This window comes from Ambystoma mexicanum, chromosome 8 (assembly GCF_040938575.1).
Source record: "Ambystoma mexicanum isolate Mex_15411 chromosome 8, UKY_AmexF1_1, whole genome shotgun sequence".
NCBI lineage: Eukaryota > Metazoa > Chordata > Amphibia > Caudata > Ambystomatidae > Ambystoma > Ambystoma mexicanum.
The window spans coordinates 705,410,414-705,436,109 of NC_090929.1; the positions used below are offsets into that span (position 1 = coordinate 705,410,414).

General features: G+C 42.5%; 1 protein-coding gene across 1 annotated transcript in view; it reads left to right on the top strand.

The window, feature by feature from the left end:
* Positions 1-5,835: 5,835 nt before the first annotated feature.
* Positions 5,836-25,696, top strand: part of NPFFR1 (neuropeptide FF receptor 1) — a 129,167-nt gene continuing 109,306 nt past the window's right edge. The window contains exon 1 of the mRNA XM_069610508.1: positions 5,836-5,932. Coding sequence (XP_069466609.1) covers positions 5,853-5,932 — 80 coding nt within the window. The 5' untranslated portion in view covers positions 5,836-5,852. The remainder of the gene's footprint in view (positions 5,933-25,696) is intronic.

Genomic DNA, 25,696 nt, shown 5'->3' on the forward strand with positions numbered 1-25,696 from the left:
GAGCGCCATGCCGGTAATTGGAGATTTTTACCGCACAACGTGTAATGAGGCCCCAAGTGTCAGAGGCCACTGTGATTTCTTTGACTTAATGCTTTTCTTATAGACAGTCCATAGCTTGGAGATGGTGTCTGCCTCTCAAGAACTTTTATTTTTAAGAGCTGCATTCAGTCTCAATTTCACCTCACTATAGCTTTTCATTAAATGTTGGCTATTACAAGTTACATAGTGAAGAATTGCCTGGCTAATAGTCTGATGGGTGGGGCCAATATTAAGTGTATCAGTTAAAATAGCCTCTTATGAAAGCTTCAAGAATCGCAATAAGATTAGCATAGAACTTTGGTACTTTAACATCTTTATCTATTTTTCCCATTTTGTGGATCTTCTAGATGACAATAAGGTAATATCTGAATGTCTTCTTTCTCAAAATGCTTGCTTCTAGGGAACAGCCCTCATCAGGAGCACTGGAATAGGGTCACTGAGTCACTGGGTTAAGAAGTTAATGCATCTGAGGGCCCAATTCTGAAGTGCGTGTTAAATAAGAAAAGTGCCATGTCTCATCACAAAGACACTTTACCAGGATACAAAGGATTCTGAGCTAACCCGGTAATTAATCAAGTTCACCACTCCTGGAAAGCTGTGATTTACGGCATAGCAACATCCTTGCCAACCACTTCATGCGTTAGTGTCTGGCAGGGACTGTATCCTAAAGCCAGAACACCCTTTCTGCACCGGCCTTCATTAACAGTACCCTGGGAGGTGTCATTCTTGAACAGAAAAGCATTGTGAGGTCCCTGTAAAATAGGAAAGGCGTCATTCCTTGATAGAATGATACATTTCTTATTCTAGATGGAGCTCAGAATCAGGCGCCTGTTGTATAAATAATGCATGGTCCCCAAACACCAACAGGACAGACAACTCACTCGAGGCATTGGAAAGCCCAGGGTCTGCCCGTCTATGAAAAATGAAATGCTGCACAGGGAAAGGCAGCTTCCAAGGACATGAGGCGTCAGGCAAGCAGTACTCTATGGCCAAGAACAGTGGCCTCGTTTTGAAAAGCACGTAGATTGTAAGGCAGCTGAGTGGGCTGGAGTGCCTACAGTGGAGATCTGTTTATAAGGCTATCCTCACTGCGGCATACATTATTTATTTAAAGGTATTCAAATCTGCGCCTGCATTTGAGATTTGCAAGTGACCAGGACACGTTTTATGACTGCAATCAGACTTCACTGAACCCTAACGCAATATATTATTTTAGCTTCTCTTCCCACATCTTCATTGTAAGACTGCAGGCCCCACAACACAAATTAAGTGCCTACAAACTGCCATATTGAGTATTTAAAATGTAAAATATAAAAGTAAAACACAAACACAGGAACGAATCTGTTATTCATCTCATGCTCTCGCACCATGAACATTGCTCTGCCAGATTGTAATTGGGCTGCATTTGGGCTACTTTTCACTCCCAGTTGGCTGTGCATTGCGATCAACTTAGAAAGGGGCTTCGGAAGAGGAGGGGGTCATGGGACTTTGCTGGGATTGCATGAACTCCCAGGCAAGGAAGCACTCCTGCCCGGAATAGCCTGCAAACATGGAGGAATGATGGGGGAGGGTAGGGAGGCAGATGAAGGGGTGTGAAGGATTACGAGTTTTCACATACTTGTTTCTCTTTTCCAGGCACTGCGGGCATTGTATTCGGTTTTGTAGGTTGCCGGAAATTGTGTCGGCTTCTTCTTTGGCAGTGTCCATTTCTAGCGAAAGCACCACTTTTAAAGGGTACGGATGTGTCCTGGGACATCACCTGTTTTGTTGCCTTTTAAAAGTGTTGCGTTGGGCTAGAAACTGTCGCTCGAGCAGGGAACGCCCGCAGACGCTTCTACAGCTATTTTTCTGCATGGTGGTGACATGGACTTCACCACTGCTCCACGCCATTTGTTTCGGCCACTTTAGAATGTGGGTGACGATTTTTGGCGCGACAATGTCGGAATTGCACGCCACTTTGATCACTCCCTCTGAATTAGGCCCGGAATGTAATCTGCATTGGAAAAATAGCCTTGTGAAAAGTAGGTGTGGCTGGACGGTCACCTGGCAGCTAGCAATTGCCGACTCTCACTCCTAGTTCTGCATATAAAGTTGGCAAGATTTAAGCATCCACATTCTTACGCTTTGCATAGTATACTCATAAATATATGTTCTGATAATCTAGAGGAAGAAGGCAAAAGTGGTCCATATTACACATTCATGTTACCGTCAACAATAGCCAGCAAATCAATATCGCATAAACATGAAAAAAAAAACGGTTTACACATCAGCAACATGGCCAAGTATCCTGTAAGCAAATTATTTGCTGAGCTTCTATAAAGGTTTGTCATTGTTGGTCCTCCTTTTTTATAAGTGAGGCCGGCTACATTCCAAAGGCTAAAACTATCTCTTCAGTCCTTTAGAGGGTGGGAGTACAGGTCGGGGAGGCAGCCATCATATTTTATCAGTCACAGGTCCTGGACCCAAACAGCTACTAAAAGTGGGGTTCAAGAAAAAATGATTTGAGTGTTGATACATTTCCAGGGAGTGAAAGATGGGGCTGGAATAGTCCTAAAGAATCGTTTATGAACCAGTATGTTAGATTTCTGAGAAGGATAAGTCCTAAAAACAATCGAAAATAAATCATGAAACAATTGTTTGTTCAATAATTATACTTTCTATAATTGTATCCAATTGGGAGTTATTCTTTTCTGGTAGTCTCTGCACAGCAGAGTTTAACTTACCCTCATGTTAAAGATATGTGTGCTACTCACTATGGCAGGTGCATCGCCCCATGGAGTCTTTGTTTGTGACTCACCACCTAAGGACGAACTATGGGAGATTTGATAATAGGATTAAAAATATTACAGGATTCGCTGGATTTAAATATTTTGGTATAGTACCAGGAGGAAGACATGTTAATGCTCTATCAAGTTGCATTTGTATCAAAGGGATTCTTCCTAGGATGGCCCAAATGGTCCATTAAGCGGGGTACGGTGTGAGCCGGCCTACTCTTGGCCAGTATGGACTTCATAGTCCCAATTTCAGATCCGGTTTGTACCAATGCAGATAAGTCATTAATGTTCTTGCAAAAAACTGCATTTGTGATCCCATCACACTTGGTGCATATGTTAGGGGGAGGGTGCAAGTCCGAAGTAAGAGGACTTGTATCTGTAGGGGAAATTCAAAGACTGGGCTGAGTAATCTCTAATATCTCATCCGAATGCGACCCCGATATTTTCAAATGGTTTGGGGTGGTTTCATCTTCAGCAATTGTAAATTGGTCACAGCTACTTTTGTCAAAAGGGATTACAGGAAGAGTGGTTTTACCAGAGTCAATTTCGACAGGCAGGACAAATCCCCGAAAATCCTCCTGATTGGGAGGGCTTCCTGGTCCGATTCCCACGTCTGATCTTACTGTACATAATGCCCCTCCTTCTACTGGAGCGAGCATCTTTAATAAAGATGCAGACACCTCTATCGTTGACCCTTCATCGACTAACATTGGCACTGCAAGAATTCCCGGATTTAAAGCCCTCGAGAAGGGCCAACATTTCTGATATAAATTGATTATCCTCTGTAATAGAAGCACTGCAAAGCAGCAGAGAATTGATTCGAGTATATATATAGATATATAAACAGGACATCATACTAGTAGCCATATTGTGATGTGAACATTACTTCTGAAACACAAATGCATGTAAATTCTAGCTTGCGTGTCAAAAGTATTTCGGCGCCAAACATTTAAATGGTTTTGTTTAACAAAATAGATCATCTAAAGAGGTCGAAAAGTAACCCTTCAATGCATTCATCTTATTCAGATGTTCTGATAATAAATCACAACTGTAAAAAAATACATTCGGCATAATACGAGAAGAAATCAAGACGGACTGATCATCCAGTTTCCAACAAACTGAGCTCCCAAACAACAACAACGTCTTCTGGTGGGAGCTAGATCCAACCAGCACTTACCTTTTGTGGTGCTACTCGTCTTAGAGAACCCATTCGCCCTCAATGGGTGCCTGCAGCTCCTACAAAGTCTAAAGGAACTTAACTACTGTAACAAATAGAGTAAAATATCGACGTGTCACTACAATGAGCGCATCTGATGATCTGAACTAACAAACATACTTCTCAAGAGGTTCCAAATTCCGCCCTAATTGCAAGAGACCGAACAACGATCCTCCATCAACAATTAGAATGTCAAGTGACCATGTTTTATATACCAGGTTACAGTAGGTGAGGGCTTCCGGCCCATTGATGGCAAGTATCCTGACTTAACTCTGCCAGGCTTCCATTCGTTCCTATGGAAATTAGGTTGTATACCTATATGCATCCTATGGCAGTGAATAGGTTAATAAAAAAGCACACGTATCTTGAGAGAAGGGTTGCCCTATTTGCCCCTGGCACCAGGTCTTTAAGTGGAGTAAGAAATCGAGGGGGGACTCTCATTTGGGGGCGTGGCTTGTGGGAGGGGCGTGGCCCAAAGAGTACGCAAATCGTAGGGTATACACACAAATATATATAAAAGTTATATATTTGTGTGCATACCTTACTACGGTTTGTGTACTATGCAAGCCATATTTTCTAAACATAGAAATATATAACATATTTCTACGTTTATAAAAGATGGCTTGCAAAGTACACAAACCGTAGTAAGGTACGCACACAAATATATAACTTTTATATATATTTGTGTGCATACCCTACGGTTTGACTAGTTTTCAGGTCATCTTTTTTAAACATTCCGAGTTTATAAAAGATGGCTTTGAAAGTACACAATTCAAGCCATCTTTAATAAACCTCGAAATATGTCGAGGGTTAAAGACGCCTCGGCGACCTGGGGAAACAAAGGGACAGTAAGTCAGTAACGGCCTCTGGTGACCTCTCGCGCGAGGGGTCACCAGAGGCAGTTACTATAACTGACGGAAGTGGCAGCCAGCCTCAGCGTCGCTGTGGCTAGCTGGCACTTCTGTCAGCTCGCCTGACTTCATTGCAGGCGTATCTCCGGTCGCGGCTGCGGCCGCGACGGGATAATGCATCCCGCGATTCCTGCCAATGTTGCTGTAGGACGGGGCCCCGGCAGGGCACCAGCTCAGTCCCACTTTTTGGAGACTGCCGGGGCCCGGCCCCGGCAGGCCCCGGCCCACTTTAAGCACTGCCTGGCACTATGGCAGTTACAATATAAACAAAAAGAAAGGGGCGTTTCTAGGGGGAAGTATTTTACTGTAGCTCCAATAAGTTGGTGAATTTGACAGTAGTTCATGTGTCATGCACTTCTGTTTTGTTAAACTATGAAATTGACATATGCTGATCCTAAAGCAATTTCATTAGTTGTGGGTCCTTTCAGACACAATGTTTGCAAGCTTTTTTGCACATATATTGTCCAATGAGCAATGAAATAGCGGGGAGGGGAGGATTGGGGGGTCGGTATTTCCTGATTCATATATTTACCATTGAATGTCACAGTCGTTTGGTGTGAAAAAGTGAAAAGTGAAGCACCATTATCTTCGAACCAATAGCTCAAGTCAATGTATGTAGGAGGCAGGCCATTACCACCCCATAAGGCCCGCCACAGACACACTTTATTGTGGCTTAAGAAGTGAGCGTACACAGGACCATTTTTGGATAACCGCAACACATTTACACTGTAATGTGAAACTGCAGTGGCGTAATGTCTCTGGGAAAAACTTTGAGATAATCAATGCTAATATCTCTATCTTTTTAAATGTAAGGAAGTCATGGTGTGTCTTTTAGTGGACGGTGCAGTGTGATGAGGTGCAGCATTGCATAATGTCATTTGTATCTTTGCAGGCTGGCCGTTCGACAACGTTATGTGTAAAATGAGTGGCCTTGTGCAAGGAATGTCCGTTTCTGCTTCAGTGTTCACGCTGGTGGCCATTGCCGTGGAAAGGTATGTTGTATGCTCTGCCTCTGCAAATTCATTGTGTACAAGCCTGTTAACTCTAGTGCTTACATGGTGCTACACTAGTATTGTGTATACACACATGACTGCAACGAAAGAGGGAAAGATGAAAATGCTGCCCAGCAAGAAAGAACATGACAAAGGCAGGGAAAAAAACAAGGGATTACATATACATAACCACACACATATACCAGTTCTGCCGCTTGTCGCCTTCTTCATGCTTTTGCCTCCTAGCCTGCTGCTGACTAAACATAGAAGAGGGACTCTTCCTTGTGCTCCTGGTTTCATACGTGTTGGCTACTAGATGTTTCTTATGCACCAAAACTCTTGTCCTGAAGTGCATACAGGGTCTGGATGTTGTTTGGTTATTTACCCACCCATTGTCTGCCCATGGCCATGCTAATCACTATGGCCATTCGCACCCACTCTCTGCCCTCCCTGCACAAAACCCATTCTCAGTGGATCTCTTTGAGTGAGCTCCATCAAGCAGCAACTTAAAACTTGGGTCTGCCAGCGTTGTTTCTAAGCAGTCTGCTGAGAGTTAATGGAAGAATTGTAGCTGTAAATGCGCTGCATGCAGGATACAAATGTTTTAACCAAGTGTGCCTTCAGCCACTACATTTATATTTTATATCTGTTCCTTGCACTGAAGTATGGTTAAAAACAGTCACTGACAAAGCAAACATTTTGGTTTGTTTATAGCTATTAGATACTCATTTGCTTGTCACTGTTATCTTATGCACAGGTAATCACATGCCTTTCCAGCTGTTTCCACCTTGTGGTCAGGTAGTACCATTATGGCAGTGCCAAGCAAATGCATATTCCATGCCTACGCAATATCCAAAACATGTTAGCTTTCCAAAATCTTGTAATCTACAGTGGCCCCCTTGATAGTATTTATTTTTGAGGAACAATGGAGAGCCTGGGCAGTGCCAAGCTTTCCATGCGAAAATAAAACTCTGGGGTGCTTATAGCGTTAATGGCCACTGAGACAGGATGACCAAGGCAGTAACAGACTTAAGCCTACTTTGAAGGCTGTCGCTTGGCTCGAGCCTATGACCTTGGGCTAGCGATCCCTTAATCGGCCAGGCAGTCTGCTAGGCAGCCATTAACACTTCCATAGAAAAGTATGATGAAGAGAAAAATGTGTATACTCTACTTGCAGGAATGCAGTCACGTGTTCGAGAACAAAGATGATCTATTGGAATAAGTAATATATTGCAAACATTTCCAAACATTTCAGGCTATGTGTTTCCTTCTCCATGCAAAACAGTGCAATGAGATTGAAACAAAAAGCGTGTGCGATGGCGGAATTAGAACTGGCAGAATCACTGCGAAAACCTGGCAGAATTGGCGCCTACAGTAAATCCACTGACAGAATGAATGCCATAAACCAAACTGATAACTCTGCCACATTACAAGTGCAAATAATGCTGATATACCACCAAAAACTGGCAGAATTACCACTTTCCTTCATTTTTCGGAGGTAATTTTCACCAGATGGAATTACCGTTACAGCAAATGGTTAGTTTGTGCGCCTGTCAACTCCAAATTTGGCGATCATTCCGCCGGACACCACAGCGGTAACAGTAAATCTGGCAAGCGGAATTACTGCCGATCTTACCACCTAACTTGTAATTTATTTATTTATTTATTTATTTTTTATTTTTTTTTATTTTACATTTATAAATAGGGCCATTATTGTGTCATACAATTCAGTGGTGTCTAGTCCCTCATGTTTCACAGTTAAGGAACACAAAGTGATGATTCACCAAAGATCAAACAACAAGTCATAATTGTTTGCTGGGACAAGACACCCAATAACATGCTTCAAAACAAGCGTGACACTCAGACTACGTCTAGTGGGAATTCTTGATGCCAAATTGCAAATTGTTCGTAGTGAATCCAGTGGCAAAATATATGTTTTTGGGTATTGAACTATGGCATACCAATTGAATCCAGTATGTACCAATAACAAATTCAAAAAGACAATAGGAAATAGTTCCATCATGGAATTTGGTCCACATTTTGAAGGTTTCCACTCGCTACATGGCTTTGATGGCCAGGAAAGAGCCTTCCACTGGTGTTGGACAAGTAGCGAAAAGGATCCAAGGCAGGAGGAGACACAGGGTCACCGGTGACTGAAGAGAGGAGCAGAGAGTCTGAGAAGGAGAGTACAGTGAAATGCTGTCAGTGAGGTTGTTGGTCGGAAGCACTGCTGACAGATTTCTAGCCATGTAGAAGGAATTAAAAGAAAGAGTGATTTTGCATGGTGACTCATGAAAAGCTGAGGACTTTGTTGAGGGACACACAGGAGTAGAGCGTTAGACCAAAGGATGGGCTTGCGCACAGGTCCAGTTTGATGGGAAAAAGAGTAGAGTGCAGTGTTTAAGTTGAGTCGTGCATCAGGTGTTATAATGTGTAGGAGATTGACTCTGGCTGCAGTGGCAGTGGCCATGATGAACAAGAAGGGTTTAAGGTTGCTGTCAAAGAGAACCACAAGGTTCAAGTCACGGGTTATGGGATGAGGAGGTCAGGGGAGAAGAAATGAGAGGGAGAGTGGGGTTTGTGTTGGAGGCAGGGAGGAAGATGAGTTGAACATTAGGTGGTGTACAAGCATTTAATGGTGGATAGAAGTTAGGCAGTTGGGTATGCTTTTAGAGAATTCAGGGGTGAAGGGGTTTGAAAGAGAAGAAGATCTCGGTATCATCAGCAGAGAGTTGATGGTCCAATCCGAAGAAGGAAATTAGTTTGCCAAAGGAGGAGAGGGGTCTACGACTGATCCTTGAGGAATGCCATTAAGTAGGGGTATTGGAGAGGAGGTGCCAGAGTCCCATGAGATGGAGATGGAGAGTGAAAGAATCCAGGAAGCAGGTAACAGATATTTGGTATCTTGATTCAAGTTTAGTTGTATGCGCCCCGGCTCCTCAGCATAGTTGTTACAACTTCCCCTACAGCTTTTCCTAATTACTTTTTCTTCTCGTATTCCATAGTCCACACTCTACATTCCATGTTCTCCTCATCATGGAATGCAGAGTATAGAGCATGCAATACTACACATCTCGATTTCTTACACTACAGCAATACAAATTTTAATATGGACAGAAAACAATATAGATATTTTATTTACTCTGTAGTGAGTAATTTGTAACTCCATTGATAACAGTCACAGGAATGAATCTTAAAAACAAATTGGTGTTCTAGAACACCAAAGAAAGAACATCAAATTATGGATTTACATTATGGATTTACATATGTACATATAATAGCAATGTAAGCAACCTGATGGAAGGATCTCAGTGAACAATCTGGATGTATGCATTTAGGTGTATACATATCTCCATCTTCAATCTTAGTCACATAGTCTTTCATGCATGAAGGCCTGCCACAAACTTGTTTGACACGAGTCACACAGTTCTTCTTTCAGCTTTCCCTTCATTTCCATCACTGAGACACTTTTTCCCCTTATCAATGTGTTCACCTATGGAACTTACCATTCACATACCTGAATACCTTATTAACATTCCACACTCTACTGTCTGAAATCTTACTACAACTTCCATAGGTTATGCATACCCAGTCACCTTCCTTCATCAAACCTTTCTTAGCTGCCTTCCTAATGTCAATATTAATCTTGTTGTCGACTTGTTTTCTGGTGATATTCTCCTTAATAACATTAAAATCAATACCTTTCTGGTATGCGCTGGCCAACCAGGATGGACAAACTCTAGAGTTGCGTTTTCTTCCCCTCAACACTTCAAAGGGAGAAACCCCTGTGTTGGCATGAGGTGTAAACCTCTGTGCCACCACAGTGACCTCCTCTGTTTTCTCCAATCTCCATTTTCTGAAATGACACACCTAATTCTATTCTTGATGACTCTATTGAATTCCTCAAAAATTCCATTAGTCTCTGGGTGATAGATTGAGCTGGTTTTATGCTATATGCCATTCCTCTTTAGAAACGCCTCAATTTCTTCAGACACAAGTTGTCCCCATTATCTGTCAAAATGGTTGTGGGATAACCCTCTCTCCTGAAAATATCTTTCAAAATGTAATTATATCCATGGAACAGACATTTTGTACCCATGCAACTCTACCCATCGAGATAACATGTCTAGTAGGACTATGCAAAAACATAAAGTTCCTTGACTCCTTACAGGTCCCACAATGTCCTACACGTTCCCATGGTACAGATGGAATAGACATAACTGTCATTTGGTTCTATTCTTGCAATACAGCCTTTAGCAGAATCGTCACACATGTGGCAATCTCTAATTAATCTCTCTACCTGCAAATCCCTTCCAGGCCACCAGTAGACTTGTTTTATGAGTTGTTTTGTTTTTGTCATTTCTTGGTGTCCCTCATGTACAATCTCTAGAATTGTCTTTCTCATATTAGTGGGTGGAAACACCTTGTCCTCTCTCACAATCATGCCTTTGTATATTAGTAACTCATCAAAAACATGTTTAATTGCATCTGGTATGGTTCCTTTCCTAATCTCACTACTTTTAATGCCACGTTAACAAGACAACATGAATCATGGGTCAGTTTACATCTTATTGCAAGTTCCTCCCAACTTCCTCCTCCCTCCATCATCCGACTTGCCCTGCTCTCCTTCTGGCTGTTTCTTGTTTGTTAAGCGGCATCAACCAGACTTAGACGCTCTTCGAGTATTCTTAAGAAGAGGGTCAGAGGGATTAACAATTTGAAATCAGTTCCATTGAACATGTGGTTCCACCAGTCATCCGCATCCAATGAGGGGTGTTTATCCTGCCAGGGGCCCAGATGTAAAGTTCTTTAATTGCGGAAATTAGTACAAAACAGAACCAGATGCTTCAATGTTTCCGGTTTACATGTACAAAGTCTGCAAGTGAGATTCATGTTACTGTTCCCTTTCCACCTCTGTATTCGCTCTTTAGTTTTGAATAAATTAATGCGAAATAACATAAAACGTCTACGTGCCTCAGGGTCTGGAAAAAGATTGATGTAGCGTTGTGCCGTGGCAAATGCACGAGCTTCGGCTGGGACGTCTATCATCAGTTTTGCTGCTGATCTTTCTGCGCATGTTCGCTCCCAATCAATACGCCATATTTTTGTTTTTGCAGCGGTCGGGTTTTCATGTAATGTGAGTATCTTAATGTCGAATTCAGTTAATAGGCTCTCACATCTCTGCATCCACATGGACACTAGATTCTGACCGTTTTCCGATGCGCTGTGGAGAATTTCAAACTGCAGAATGTTTTCTTGTACTCTGGTCTTACAGAACAAGTATAGTAGATTCCAAGTGATTCTAGCTTGAAGTGAAATGAGAGAAAGTTCATATCTGATACAAGCCGTCTTTGTTCCTCTTGGGAGTCCCAAAACTTTCGTCCAGAATTGATTCTCTAAAGAGGACCATAGTTCGTGTGTGCACCCCAGCGCATTTTCGGCCCCATAGATCAATACTGGAACAACCTTCTGTTGATAAAACAGCCTTAAAGGTTCAAGAGAGAACTTCCCGAATTTCTTTTTCATGATTACTGCTTGGCTGGATAGTTGGACGCATTTCCTCTTCGTGTCCGTTATCCAGCACCATCATTAATGCAGGAACTTAGTGTCATTCCCAAGTATTTCACACTTTTCGATATCTTTAGAGGAATTCCACCTAAAGTCCAACTGCACTTTTTACTTGATTTCAAGGAACCTCCTTTCAAGTTCTTAAATACTAGGATTTCACTTTTGTTTGAGTTAATCAACAGCCGATTCTTTTTTACATAGCTCTGAACGGCATCTAGTTTTCTTTGTAGTCCAATAGGCGTTAAGTCCATCACAACAAGATCATCGGCATAGAGCAACCAACTCATGTGAGATCCATTTATTTTCGGTGGAAAAGAACGTATTGCGCCTATTGAGGTGCCGATATCCGCTATAAACAGGCTAAAGATGGCTGCGGCAAGCGGGCAACCCTGCTTTACACTATTGCTTGTAGCAATTGCCGATGATAACCTTCCGCCTTGGTCCAGCCGAATCTTGATCGATGTACCCGTATGTAGTTCTTGAATTGCAGATACAAGTTCTTCCGGGCAACCCCACCGCCACAATTTTGTCCACAAGAGGACACGGTCGACAGTGTTGAATGCGCTCGAGAAATCTATGAACACTACATATACTACAGTGCTGGTTTTTATAGCCTCCAACTTTGCCAAGTTTAGTAGGAGTAAATTTAGAGAACAGCCCACTTGTTTGACGAAGCCTGCCTGTCTGACATCGACGTGACCTGGTTTTGATGCCCATTTGACCAATTTTTGCTGGAGGGTGGTAGCGTAGACTTTACCCAGGACGTCTAGCAATGCCACTGGTCGATAGTTTTTCGGGTTTGATCTATCCCCTCTTTTGAAAATTGACACAATGATCACCATTTTCCAAGATTTGGGAGAGTTACCCAAAGTGTTTATTCTTTCAAATAATACGGCACCTATCTCAGCCCAGATCTCGGGATGTTGTTATTTGGTGTAATCCGCTAGACCATCCGGCTCGGGAGCTCTTGAATTATTGGCCCTTTTAATTATGTCCACGATCTCATCTTTACAATTTGTCAGACTTCTAGATGAAAATATTAAGCGGACATGTACTAATGTAATGTAATTCAATTTATAGAGCGCAAAACCACAGCCAAAAGGCATCTGGGCGCTAACAAAACCAATAAAGAAGGAGGAATGGATAAAAAACAGGAAACCGACCACCCTGAATCAGAACAAAAAATTCTTGAGCGCTCTGCAAAACCATAGATGGTCAGGAATCTCCCTTAAAGAGCATGGGAGGGAGTTCCATAGAACTAGAGCAAGCACTGAAAAAGAACGTCCTCCTGCTCAAGCTTTACAGAACCGGGGGACTACCAGCAAATTGGCAGAGGAGGGTCCTAGAGGACGCGCAGGTCATTAAGAGGTCAATTTAGATTGTAGAAAAGATGGCCCTATATCAAAGAAGGCACAACGAGCAATACACAATGTCTTAAACTTAACCCGGCTCTTAACGGGAAGCCAATGGAGTTTGACTAAAAATTGCGAGGCTGAAGACCAAAATGGAGCATTGAGCGCCAAATGCGCAGCAGCATTTTGGAGGACTTGAAGACGATGGACCAAGAAATCAGGCTGGCGAAAGTAGATACCATTGCAATAGTCTTAGGCACCCATAATGGCAACAGTGACTACTGATGCTCGAAAATGAAAAGGCACAAAAGGAAGTACTTTCCTAGGAAGACACAATTTATAAAATCGGACTGACAGACTGCAGCAATCTGTCCTTCTCTAGAGCCTGAGGGCAGCAGCTTAACCCCTAGACTCTTGACTGAGAGGCCAGGAGAGGCACATGGTCCCAATGAGTCAGGCCAGAAGTCTTGATGCCAGTGGGCATGTGACTCAAGAGGGCTAGCTACATAATCTCTGTTGTGTTCCCGTTGAGTCTCAACCAATTTTGAGACATTCAGCAGTCAAGCTCTCCAAAACAGAATCTAGGCTTAGCAGGTGGATCGGACGCCGAAGTATTTAGTTTAAAAAGTAATTGAGTATCATTTGCGTAGGTATAGAAGCGTTTGCCAAACGACTCAATTAAATTAGCCAAAGGGTGCAAATATAGGTTAAAAAGCAAAGGCGACAATGAAGAGCCCTGTGCCACCCCACACCGAATTTGCATAGGCGCGGCACAAAAACCTAAAGGCTACACCGTCTGCCACGGTCCTTCAGAAAAGAGAAGAACCAGGCTAGAACTGGGGGGTGGGGGCATTCCCTGCTGTTCCAGGGATTGGAGGAGGATAGTGTGGTCAATGGTGTCAAACGCTGCAGAGAGGTCAAGAAGAATCAAAACTCCAACCTCCCTGTGGTCCTAAGCCAAAGGAAAATCATCCACGATCGAAACCATGACCGATTCAGTTCCCCTAAGAAGTCTAAAACCAGACTGTTAAAGGGTACAACCTCTCAATATTCTCTAAAGACCTAGAAAGCTGAGGGGTAACAATAGCGTCAATCAGTTTCATCACTGCCGAGACGAGAGAACTAGGTCGGTAATTAGCACAGGACCAAGGATCTCATGAAGGTTTCTTCAATAAGGGGACAACAATTGCATGTTTCAGTGGAGCCGGAATGACCCCACTCTCAAAAGAATTTTGAAGCGCTGCAGAAAATAGGGCAGTCGCATATAGAGGCAGTGATTGCAATAACTTCAGAGGATCAGAGTCGGATGGTTAGGAAGACTGGGTCGAAACAGGTGAAACGTTCACCAGTGACAGCACTGCAAATTCTACACTTTTAGTCACAGAGGCAGCTTTTCACTTCCATTGTAAACGCCGGTGGTGATTGATTCATTTTTTGATTACATACACATTAATAAAGTGTACAGTAATCTGTTGAAATGGGGAATTTTGCCACACCCAAACAGAGCGAAAAGCCATACAACTTACAATCGATCCAATAGGTTGAAAGGTGTGTGTATAAAAGAAAATAAATAGATGGGTGATAGATCACCAACATGGCACAGGAGCATTGTACAATATTTTCTTGAAACTTACAATCAAATGATATGTTAGCGTCACCACCGCAAATCACCACCATGACAGTGCTGATAAATACCAGCACTGCCACTGTTAAACACATGTCACTGGCTCCTCTGTCCACATTATATGCTAGTAGGGCCATGTAAAAAACGTGTCCATGCTGGTCTGTCCAAATGGAGGCACATATTAACACTTTAAAAGGCTTTCATTATAGTGACCACAATATACGTTAGCAATTCCACTGTAAAGTACACATTCATGATGCCTCTGTCTACCTTCAGGTTGTCAGTGCTGCCCCTTCCCTGACAAACACACACATATGTATCATAGACATAGACACTGAGGGCCTGATTCACAGAATCATTTTATAATGGCGCAATCCCAAGGGAAAACTCTCTGTAAATCGGGCAACAATACTTACTCATTCGCTCAGTCATATGCAAGTACACATAACCACAAACGCAGACTAACTGACATTCAAAAACTCTTCTGTGCACAAACACAACACATACGTAACTTATCACTTGAAACATGCCTAAGTGCACTTATGCACATAAAACATGTTTTAAAAAGCATTGCTCCAAGGGCTTCAGGAAGGCACTGGCTGCCGGTAAAGAGGAGCTGCACATTAGTCGCCCGGGTAACTGAGCTTGACAAAGAACCTCTGGGCTAGAAGGAGAGGAACCTGTAGCCGCTGCTCACTTCACCTCCTCTAGTAGGCGCTGGCCTGCATGTCATTGTTTCAATTACCAGGTATTCTGCAAGGCCAAGCTGGCAGCAAGGGGTCTCACTGGGACGTGGAGGAGGGTTCCCAGGGCAATGGCTATCCACTTCCTGCCTCCGGCTCGACCACTGCCCACCACACAGATTGCTAGAGTATGTTTCACTTTCATTACTAGGAGTATATCTTATCTTCTGAACCCAGATATTCCATGCATTATTCCACTGCATCCTCACCCTGGTTGCTTCCTTAGTCCAGGTTGTTCAAATTAACAAATTCACGTGCATAAAAGAGTGCCTCATGCACCTCATATCTCCGCCAGAGCCCCCAAGGTAGTGGTCCAAAAGCATGTCACACCATATAGCTCAGAAGGTTCTAAGCAGAGCGCCAGGGCCGGTGCTTCCAGTGGGCAAAGGTAGGTGCATGCCTATAATGTGAAAATGTTAGAGCGGCAAATGTGTTGAAGGCAATAACGACGTATAGATTTTTTTTAATACAATTTTTTATTATTCTCTCACTCGAGTCGCGCGGCGGGCAGCACTCTCATCACTGGCTGTTGCAGACAGGCAGCACAGCAGGCACTGTGAGATTTAGGCCTGTACTCTGGTGTGGGCGGGGCATACTGTGCACAGGGCCTCAGGCTGAACATGCACATTAGCACCGCCCATGTCCTCGTGACTGAGGCTCATGCAAATGTTCTTCTCTTCTGGACGGTCGTCTGGTCTGGACCGTCCATGGCCTGGCCTGCACACTAGCTGCAGCCTTCCGCTGTGGGTGATGGCTCTGCTGCTAAGAGAGGCTCAGACACACACACGCACGGCACAGTCAGGTGAGGGTGCCCTATTGTCTTAATTGTTCTGCCTCTTAGTCAGGGGGGCGTCAATAGCCGAACTACGTGGGATAGAGAGTAGATGTATGGAGGTGGAAGGGAGAATGAGTGTATATATACATGCATGTGTGTGTCATTGTGACTCCTGTGGTATGGGCCGTAAATTAGCTGGGGTCTGCTGGATCATTTTCCAGGTCAGCAGGGAGAGGGGCAGGGCCCATGGCAGGGGCCAGGGACGATGGTAGAACTGTGTGCATTGAATATAGTTGCCAATACTGCTTTCTGATTCAATAATAGCCTAGGAAAGCATAAACTGAGTTACACAGACACTGTGACTGTAACAATTCCATCTATTTCTGTCAACATATGCTCATTGCCCACATAGGCTGCTTGTCTTTCATTTTTACTGCGCTTCGAAACCACTAGTGAGGTGGCACTGAAGTTGGAACCATAAATCAAAAAGCAGGCCTGTATGGTACACGGATGGTATTTAATTATTTACCATATCTGGGGAGTGGGAAATTAGGCTTTCTGTGGGTTTTTTGCCCCACCCCATCTTGTTAGCCCTTAGTTGTGTGGTCTTGTCGTGGTTGTCCTCTTCTAGGGCCTTTCTGTATTTCATCAATGAGACCTAATACATTAAATAACACTCACAGTTAAGCTTTTTTCAAATGGGGTTGCTATGTGGTTTGTTGCTCTGCCTAAAACTAGAATTTGAAGGCACAGGGTGGGCTTAAGTGGGAATACTGTAAGTCGCACTGCGGAAACGAAACTGAGCCATGTCTTGTCAGGGTGTATTCAACTACTGAGGGTGAGGGGGCTTGAAAGTAGGCAAAGGTGCAGTGGAGCATCCTGGCTCAAACCTCCATGTTATCATGTCTGCAGAAGCAATTCCTTTCTATGACGCAACTGAAGTGCTTGAAGATGTGTGTTTTATTAATTAATATAAAGCCCTTTTTCAAGCTTTGTGTCAGGAATGATGATGAAATGAGTGAAAGTAACTTATCCCTTCTAATGATTGTATCACTGTTCCCGGTCACTGTATTTTCAGACCGTCATTCTGTTTGTCATTGCCTATAACTGAGCCTAAATACTAACTTTTTCTGTGTGTCTGTTCGCAACAACCCTATAACTGGGGCCTGGCACAGGCAGCATGTTGCAAGGCACTTGACAACAAAGGCAACAGTCACCCACTTAACCAGCATTGTTTGAATGTGTGATTTATTCAACTTTGATGAGACAAAGGCAGATGGAGTGTAGTATTGCAACACAGTCTATAGTATGCTAGCTGTATGCATCAGAGTCCTGGAACTGCAAAACAGTATGCCCTTTAAGAATGCATTTGTAGGACGAGATGTTCTATCTGTACCACGTATGTCCCCTCTGTCTACATTTTCTCTCAGCCAACGAGACAGGTGGCTGTGCCTGAACAGTCTGCACAGTCATCCTTTCTAATCTGCAGCATGGTATATCAATGGGGGGCACAGTAACGAGGTGTCAAGCCTTTTGCTATGTGGCATTATATTGGATGAATTTCCTTATTATTGCTGTGATAAGTGATAAGTGTGTGAGTGAATAAACAAAGGGCGAGTTTCTTTGCTTAACACTCGCTAATGCAGGTTGTGCGCAAGCAAAAAAGTCAGTCAAACCTAAAGATTATTATGTACTCAACCAACCATGTTCAGTGTCCTTGAGTAATGTGTGATTTCTTTTATTATATATTTTTTATTGATTTATCATTTCATGCAAACCTTTAGCAAACATCCAAATGTTACATTAACAAGAGAAGGGGTTTCAAAGGAAGTAAAACTAAGATACAACTACGAAGTCACAGATCAAGGACCATGGAAACAAAATGGCCAAGAAATGAATTGGTCTGTTCAAATATACCTTTTAGAAAGTTGATCAGAGAAATAGTTGCCGACAAATTCTCTCCTACCAAGAGGAATATCCGATTTCCTTCGCTTCAAAAGTACTACAGGTGTCAAGAATTTTGATCATGTGTCTACTTCTAAGATCAGTCAAACCTTGACAGACCAAAGAAACATGCTTTAATTATTCTGTGGTTTCATCTTTCCGACACAATCTACATCCCTTTGTAACAGATTTACCATAGATTTTTACTAGCTGATTTGTAGGATACAAATCAACTCTAAAACAAAGGAATAGATCTCTGTGCCAACCGTTGTGGGCTTTGGCAAGCAATTTGGGGAGAAATCCTCATGGTTTAGTTTCTATACTTAGAGGCTCTATGAGGGGATGTAAGTCTCTTTCCTCTTGGGTGTTAATCCAGTCATCGTGCCAGAGTTCGTTTTTAACCTTTTCTGGAAAATTGCTCAGCTCTTCAGTGTCTGCTTGCAAATTTTCCAGAATATTGTGACAGCAGTCAGACCACTGCTTCATTAGGACATCATTAGTTCTGTCTTGCTTGGTTTTCAAGATTTCGTAAAGGCACCGCCGGTGAGGGCATTCTAGTTTTCCGATAAAGTGCCAACGATTTCCATGTCACACATGCTCTTAATAAAATAAGGCCTAGTTCATACCTGATCAAAGCCGTAGAAGCAATACAGGTAGATTCAAGGTGGCCCAAATTTCCAAGTTAATTGTGTGATCTATAATGTCACAAGGTGTGTGGAAGCAAAAAGAAAACTGGTTGGGTCCTGTCATGTGTCGGGAAGGAAAAGTGTACCTTCCCAGAGTGTATATAGATGTCAGACTAGTTTCCTGGGCTTGTCAAAAACAGGAGGGCCAACAAAGAACACTACTGCAGTGTTCAACTTGATCAAAGACATGCAGTTTTATCCTCAGACACAGATACTGGTGACCCTAGATATAGAATCACTCTACACCTCCATCCCTCAGATGGAGACTTTAATGGTGACTGATAACATCTTGGAAGAACAAAGAACCCCCATGGAGATTTCAGACCTGTTCTTGCTCCAACTTGCTGAAATTGCCATAACTAGAACTTTCTTTATGTACAAAGATGATTCCTATGAACAAATGTCAGGTACTGCAATGGGGGCAACTTTTGCACCATTCCTGGACATTATATGTGGCCATTAAGCGAGAACATTACCATGCTGAGTCAATGCCGCTGCCAGCCTAACCTGTTGCACCGGGGCCTGGTGAAAGGTCTTTACCCTCTGATGGTTGAATGTGGCATGTTAGAAGGATGTGGGTTGTATCAGCAGCAGTCCATAGTACCACACTGTACCAGACATAATGGTCTTCCTCGCACCCTTATTGCCATTCTAACCAGACAAGCCAATGTGGGGGGAGTCTGAGTAGCTACTCAATTTTCTGTGCCATGTGGTCAACAACAATATTTCTTTTTCCAGGGCATCTTAGTCCAGCAACTGTCAGTTGTTTCTCAATACCTTCCACCAGTAGAGGAGTGGGCATAAATGTCACAATGCCTGAGTAGCATTTTGCAGGTACTCATTGAGCCTGTGTCAGGGTGGTGCTGCTAGTCACATGCCTATGCAGGATGCTTCAGGTAGTCACAGCATCGCGAGGGCAAGTTGCTAGTCTGGCTTGGTGCAGTCAGCCTGCACATGCTTTCTTACAATGACATGGCATTTTTTACTGTGAAATCTAAGTTCTTATATGGCAATACTGGCATCTACCTGCATATAGCCCGAATGTACATATACGGGTGCAGCCAGCATGAACATGTTTTTATACTGGCATATTTTTTTCACCACTTGGAATTTAGGAAAACTACGAGCCCCCGAATTCCAAGCAAAAACACGACTGGGTGGCTCTCTCACACATAGCCATGGGAAACTATAGGGCTATGCTCTGTAAAACAGAATTAATGTAGCCCTTGAAGTATACAAATTCAATATGTGTACCAAGGTATGTGTTCAAGTGCCTAATTGGGGTGCTCCAATCTGAAATTTTTCCTAGGGTGGCAAAATTCTTTGCACTTGCCTACAGCAAGGATTTGCGTGCAATCTGCAGGTTTGTGGTTTGGGGTTCTGCTGACACAGGTGTTAATTATTTCTAAGGTCCATAAATAGTACCATTGAGTTGAGTAATAATGCCACCAAGAGGCTCGTTATGAGTAGTGCAGTACCTGTAAAGCATGCAGTATTTCCAAATACTGCATGTTTTACAGCTTAGCTGTATTATGAGTTATGTAAGCCAATTCTGCATGCAAAATTACCTATTCAGCAACACCACAATTCTGCAATAAAGTACTGTAGAACACCAAAAGAGGGAATAAGTGAAGTTTCAACATGAATCTAAATCTTGTGGACCCAGCTCATTACCTCATGTTGACCTCAAGCGGTAATGATATTTGTGTTTGGTGTATATGGGATGGGGTGTCTTGTCAGCAGCTTACTCTGATTTTAAGTGGAAAGTGGACTTATTTGGGCTCATTACGAGTCCGGCGGTGACCCTGCCCGTGCTACCGGTGGGTTGCCATCTGACCCGTAATGATTTACCGGCACCCAGCTTCCCGGTAACCACAGGCCACTACAAGTCCCGGCAGACCGGGAGCCAGATGCCGGTAAAATGTTCTTCCCCATTCCTGTGGAGTCCCATAGGACTCCATGGGAGTGGAGACCATGGAAGCACCAGCACTGTTATTAACGGTGCCAGTGCTTCCATGACGGTCTGCCTACCGTGGCCGCTGTGTCCGGCAGTGTCTGACCTGTTGGGCACAGCAGCTCCAGCAGGCAGACTCGAAGTCTGCCTGTCCAGAAACAACGGTGTCAGTAAGCTTACCAGCACCGTTGTTTCCCGACCGGCAAACTAGTAATAAGGCCCATTGTTTTTTAAACACACATTATTTGGAGCACAGTGATGTCCATGTTATAAACATAAGATTATCGGGCAAACTATGAATTCAAAATATCTAATGTGAAATAATAAATCACACACAATTACATTGTTATTAAATTAATAATTGCTGCAACAAGAAACATAAAAATGTCCTCTTTAATGTAAATTGCAGCCATTCTTTTATAAGAAAGAACAAATCTAAACAAAATTGCCAAACGTATCTCAATTAGATTAAAAAACAGCTCATACAGAACACGATAACAAATGAATTTTTAAAATGTAAGTTTTAATTGTTCTTTAGTTACATTAAATTAACTTTGCATAATATAACTGATCATTCCACATCACAATAAATAAAAATGCATATCTCAATAACATGCAGTTTTATAAAACCTCTGATTAACACAGAAAACAAAAAGATAAAACTCATCCATATAAAACTTTATTCAAGGAGAGTCACATAATCCATAGAAGTACTTTCTTCAGTGATTCAACATTGTTTCCTAAATGAATATACTAAATAACAGTTCTAATCATTCAATATACATAAAAGGTCCTTCGTTTGAATCAGAAGATCACCCATGTGGGTCCAAGTTTCATTCAAAAAATGTAAAAGAGCCAAATGTCCTTTGTAGTCATAAGAGACATCACACACTTTCTGATATGATTGTCGATAAAGAATTTACAATAGAACCAAAATATTGATTTCTTTGGGGCATTAAAAGAGGACTATAAAGTATTAGATGTTGCAAGGATTCTCTAGAAACCTTGCAAAGCTGACAGTTATAATCACTGAGACCAGGACGAGGACCTAAAACGCCTAGGGGCTGATTCATGGAATTTGTGTGCCGACAAACAGGGATTTGTGCACCGTTCTGCCCGCAAATCCCTGTTTAATTAATGGGGATTTGCGGGCAGAACGGCGCACAAATCAACCATTTTCGGCGCACAAATGCCATGAATCAGCCCCCTAATGTATTATAGCAATTTAGCCTAAATCTCAGTAACGTATGTCAAACTGACCGAGAGGTAGATTTCAACACATATAGTTGTGGTTCAATCCTTTTGGGTAACACAGTCAAAGACATGAAACCTGCATAATCCTTAAACAATTATCCAATGATGAACTACGCACACCCTTAAGATGACAATAAATTGTATCTATGACAGAAGTTTTTAACGAGTAGTCTAATACTTATGTGGGGTCAAAGTGCAGGGGAGAAATGACTGTGCTGCCACATGGACAGTAGAAATATGAGAATAGGAGTGAGTTCCCTAATCGGGGAACTCCCGCCCCCTGCACACTATCTTGTTCAGCCCAGGGCAGGGGACGGGAGATAGTGTGCATATGGGATGCCTAAGTTGTTCAGTTTGAACCACAGGCGGTGCCGGTTTTCCCTTGTCAAAAGCAAATGCTAAGTGAAGGCTAGCAAAATGCACACAAAACAACTTATCTTGCCTTGCCAAGCCTTGCAATAAAGCCATCATCCAACCCTTGGTGATTGTACCCACTCCCCTGTGAAACCCATTTTTAAATCATATGAAGCCTTTTAGTTTCCACAGCCCATTTGACCAAATCCTTCAACACAAGGTTTGCCAATATTTTAGATGAGGAATCCAAAGGGAAATGGGTCTGCAGTTTGCAGGGGAGGTAGGGTCCCCTTTCTCATAAATGGGGACCACTATGGCTTCCATCCGGGACATTGGTAGAAGCATCCTCAGGGATATCTGATTAAACAAACACCACTTGCACTTACATGATCCGTACGCACCATGCCGGAAGATCATCTCTCTGTTCTCCCTTGTCTTCACCTCTTAATTGTACTGGTAAAAATGCAGAATCACCGTCAGGCCTATTTTCTGTGTCTCAACTGTGTTAAATGTATGCTACGCACTTACTCTGCCTGTGCAGACTATTATCGTCTCAGAATTTCAAGGGCTCTGAGCGACTGTTGTTTTTTCCCCATGTTCCCACCCTCCTTCAGCGCTTCGAAACACGTGCCTTTGTGGAGGCGATATAAATAAACAATACCATACCATAGCATACCTGAGGATAGGAGCCCATAACTCTGAATTACTTTGTAAAATATAATTTGATACACTGTCCGGTCCTGCAGTTCTGGACGGTTTTAAGTAGGCAATAAATAGGTTTAACTTGTCAAAATCAAAATTAAGGGCCCAGTTTGCCTGAACATTCATCTTAGAGTTAACTTCTTTTATCCGAGACGACTTACAGTTATTTGCTTACAAATGTACCCAATCTGCTCCCAAAATGCCAATTGGATGAGCTGATGGGACCCCATATTGTTGAGTTGCCACCCCAATCCTTTTACATCACAAGTGATCGGTTTAGCCAAAGTACGCTGGTTCTGGAGTAAATATGTATTAATTCTATAGGCTTTCAACCAGTTATTAAAATGCTGATTTTCTAAATGATACAACATAAGTAACATCGGCTGATATTTTAGAACTCTAAAGTTTTGCCTCAATAGTGCCTTTTATTACTCTGATTTGTGAGTTAAAACATGTTAGGCATGATAAATGATTTAACTGAAAGTCTCTGGAGCTATTAGATGAAATAGTCTTCCAGGCTAACTGAGTTTTACTAAACTGACCCAGAGAACGATACAACTATCATTCAACCTCTGACCAGCTATACCAGACTCTGAAAGCTTTATTTTTAAAAATGCAGAGACTTTCCCCAAAGTCTAATTGCATTCCCCTTAATGTTAGTATCGGGATTGGAGCACTCCAGTTCCATATTGGCCGAGGAACATAGGCCCTGACTGTAGTAATTAAACATGAATGATCAAAATTTGTTCGAATCAATAACAAACTATCCCAGCCAGCCCCATAGATTTCTTGAAGTGTTCACCAAGTCAATTAGAAGAAAAAGGACCTGTCCAGGTGACACCCATGTCTATACCCCCCTCCAAATTTCTGTTAAGTTGAAACAGACCCCATTTCTGCATAAAAAGGACCCACCCTAAACCACAAAAGAAGTGGTTTTCCTAGTCTGTAATTGATCCCCCTTGTCATTACAACTCTGGGCAAGATGCAACTTATCTATCGAGTCCTCATCCAAACAATAACAATTGAAATTGCCTGCACAGATTAACAAGGGAGTCTTAAAAAAGGTGGACCCAATAATAACATTTAATCTAAAACAATCCTGATATTATCATCGGATATGGTTAGAGAGTTACAACATAAATAAATTAGAATGATATCCCTGTTTCAATTATTAACTGTGCTCTGATTGCAAGTACAACATCAGAATGAGTAACAATTACCTTGGCTGCTTGACGCACATCATTTTTTGAAGCCATTAGCAAACCTGCAACGGTGAGCCCTTAGTTCCTTCTTTCACCGATTTTTATAAAAACACTATAGCCATCTATTACCAGAGACTCCAGTAACCATGTTTCCTCATGTAACTTGATCATTTGAAAAATGGTATCGTTCCGAAAACTCCTAAAACCCAGACAGATCCAACTTAAAAAAGACAAATCCCGAGATGCATCAGGATTAGAAACCCGGCCTAGGGCCCGTGGGGTAAGGCCAGGTCACTGACAGCTGATCCAATTGCCACATTTTTCATTCGAATGTGGGATGAACAAGACCTGCCTCGCACCACTAGATCTTAGTATACAACGCAAATTACCCCCTGTGATTTTAGGAGATGTTTTCCACCTTTAACACAACATTACGTTATTGCAAACTAGGGGAACAGCTGACACATCATAACCTCTAATAAAACATTCTTCCTGGGCTCTCAACAGTAAATTACTAATCAGAGCAGAGTGGCTTTGAACCTTACAGGAGTTAAAGATATCAGATTTGTCCAGCTCAGACAATTTATTTCAGCAGACGACAAGTTCTTCAAAATATAAACTTCTTGTAGCAAAGCCAGCATCCAACATATGTTCATTGAGTAATGCACTTCGTCCCTAAAAATAGCTGAGATCTTTACTGGTTGAGGCGCAGATCTACCAGAAAGAATAGACTCAAAACCTGCCTTATTTACCCTACAAAGGTCAATTGTGAAAAGGTCAATTGTAATTCGAACAGTTGTAAAACGAACAATTCGTATACAACCGACTGCATCAGGTGGCAATTCACTGCGACTCGATGAAGATTGCTTCTTGAAAGCGATGTGCATAATATGGAAGTTGCCAGAGCTATGAGACGAATTCCTTAATCCCTTAAATGCTGAACTCCATGCAAGCAGGACGAGCATACTCGTCCTCAGCACTTAAGGGTTAAAAGGGAAAGATTCAAATCTTTGTTGGAGTTAGAAAAAAGACAGGGAGAAGCACTGTGATTAGTACCAGGCAGCTACAATTCATTATTACTCTCTGAAACTTGCAAGCGCGGCCTTCTGGCTGTATCTAGTTGTGTAGGGCATTTGATATTCAAAGACATGACGCTGGCTGTGAGTCCCGAGGCGGGGAGGGGAGGTCGTCTGACTATTTCCAAACTTCCACAACTTCAGGAATTGGAGGTAGCGTAATAGTTTTGTCTGTCGCTGGACTTAGTTGCAAAAAGGGAAGTCATTTTAGCATCACACTGCTGAGGCTCAGAATTCGCCACAACATTCAAAATGTTAATTACCTCCCCATCCAAAGGAGTGTTAACCACACTTCATACGTGGTAATGATTCTTCCTTTTCAGCAGCATAGTGAGAAAATTACGAGGACAAAGCTTGTTAATCCAGAGAACAGTTCGGAAAAGTAAAATACGGTCCAACGAGGCAAGACAGAATCTTTCGGAAGCATGGGGAACACAAATTCGATTGTTATAACAGTTGAACTATTGCACAAAACAGTCTCTGGTCCCTCCACAAAAGAACCTTACCCTCTGCCTCAAGGAAAGGCGTCT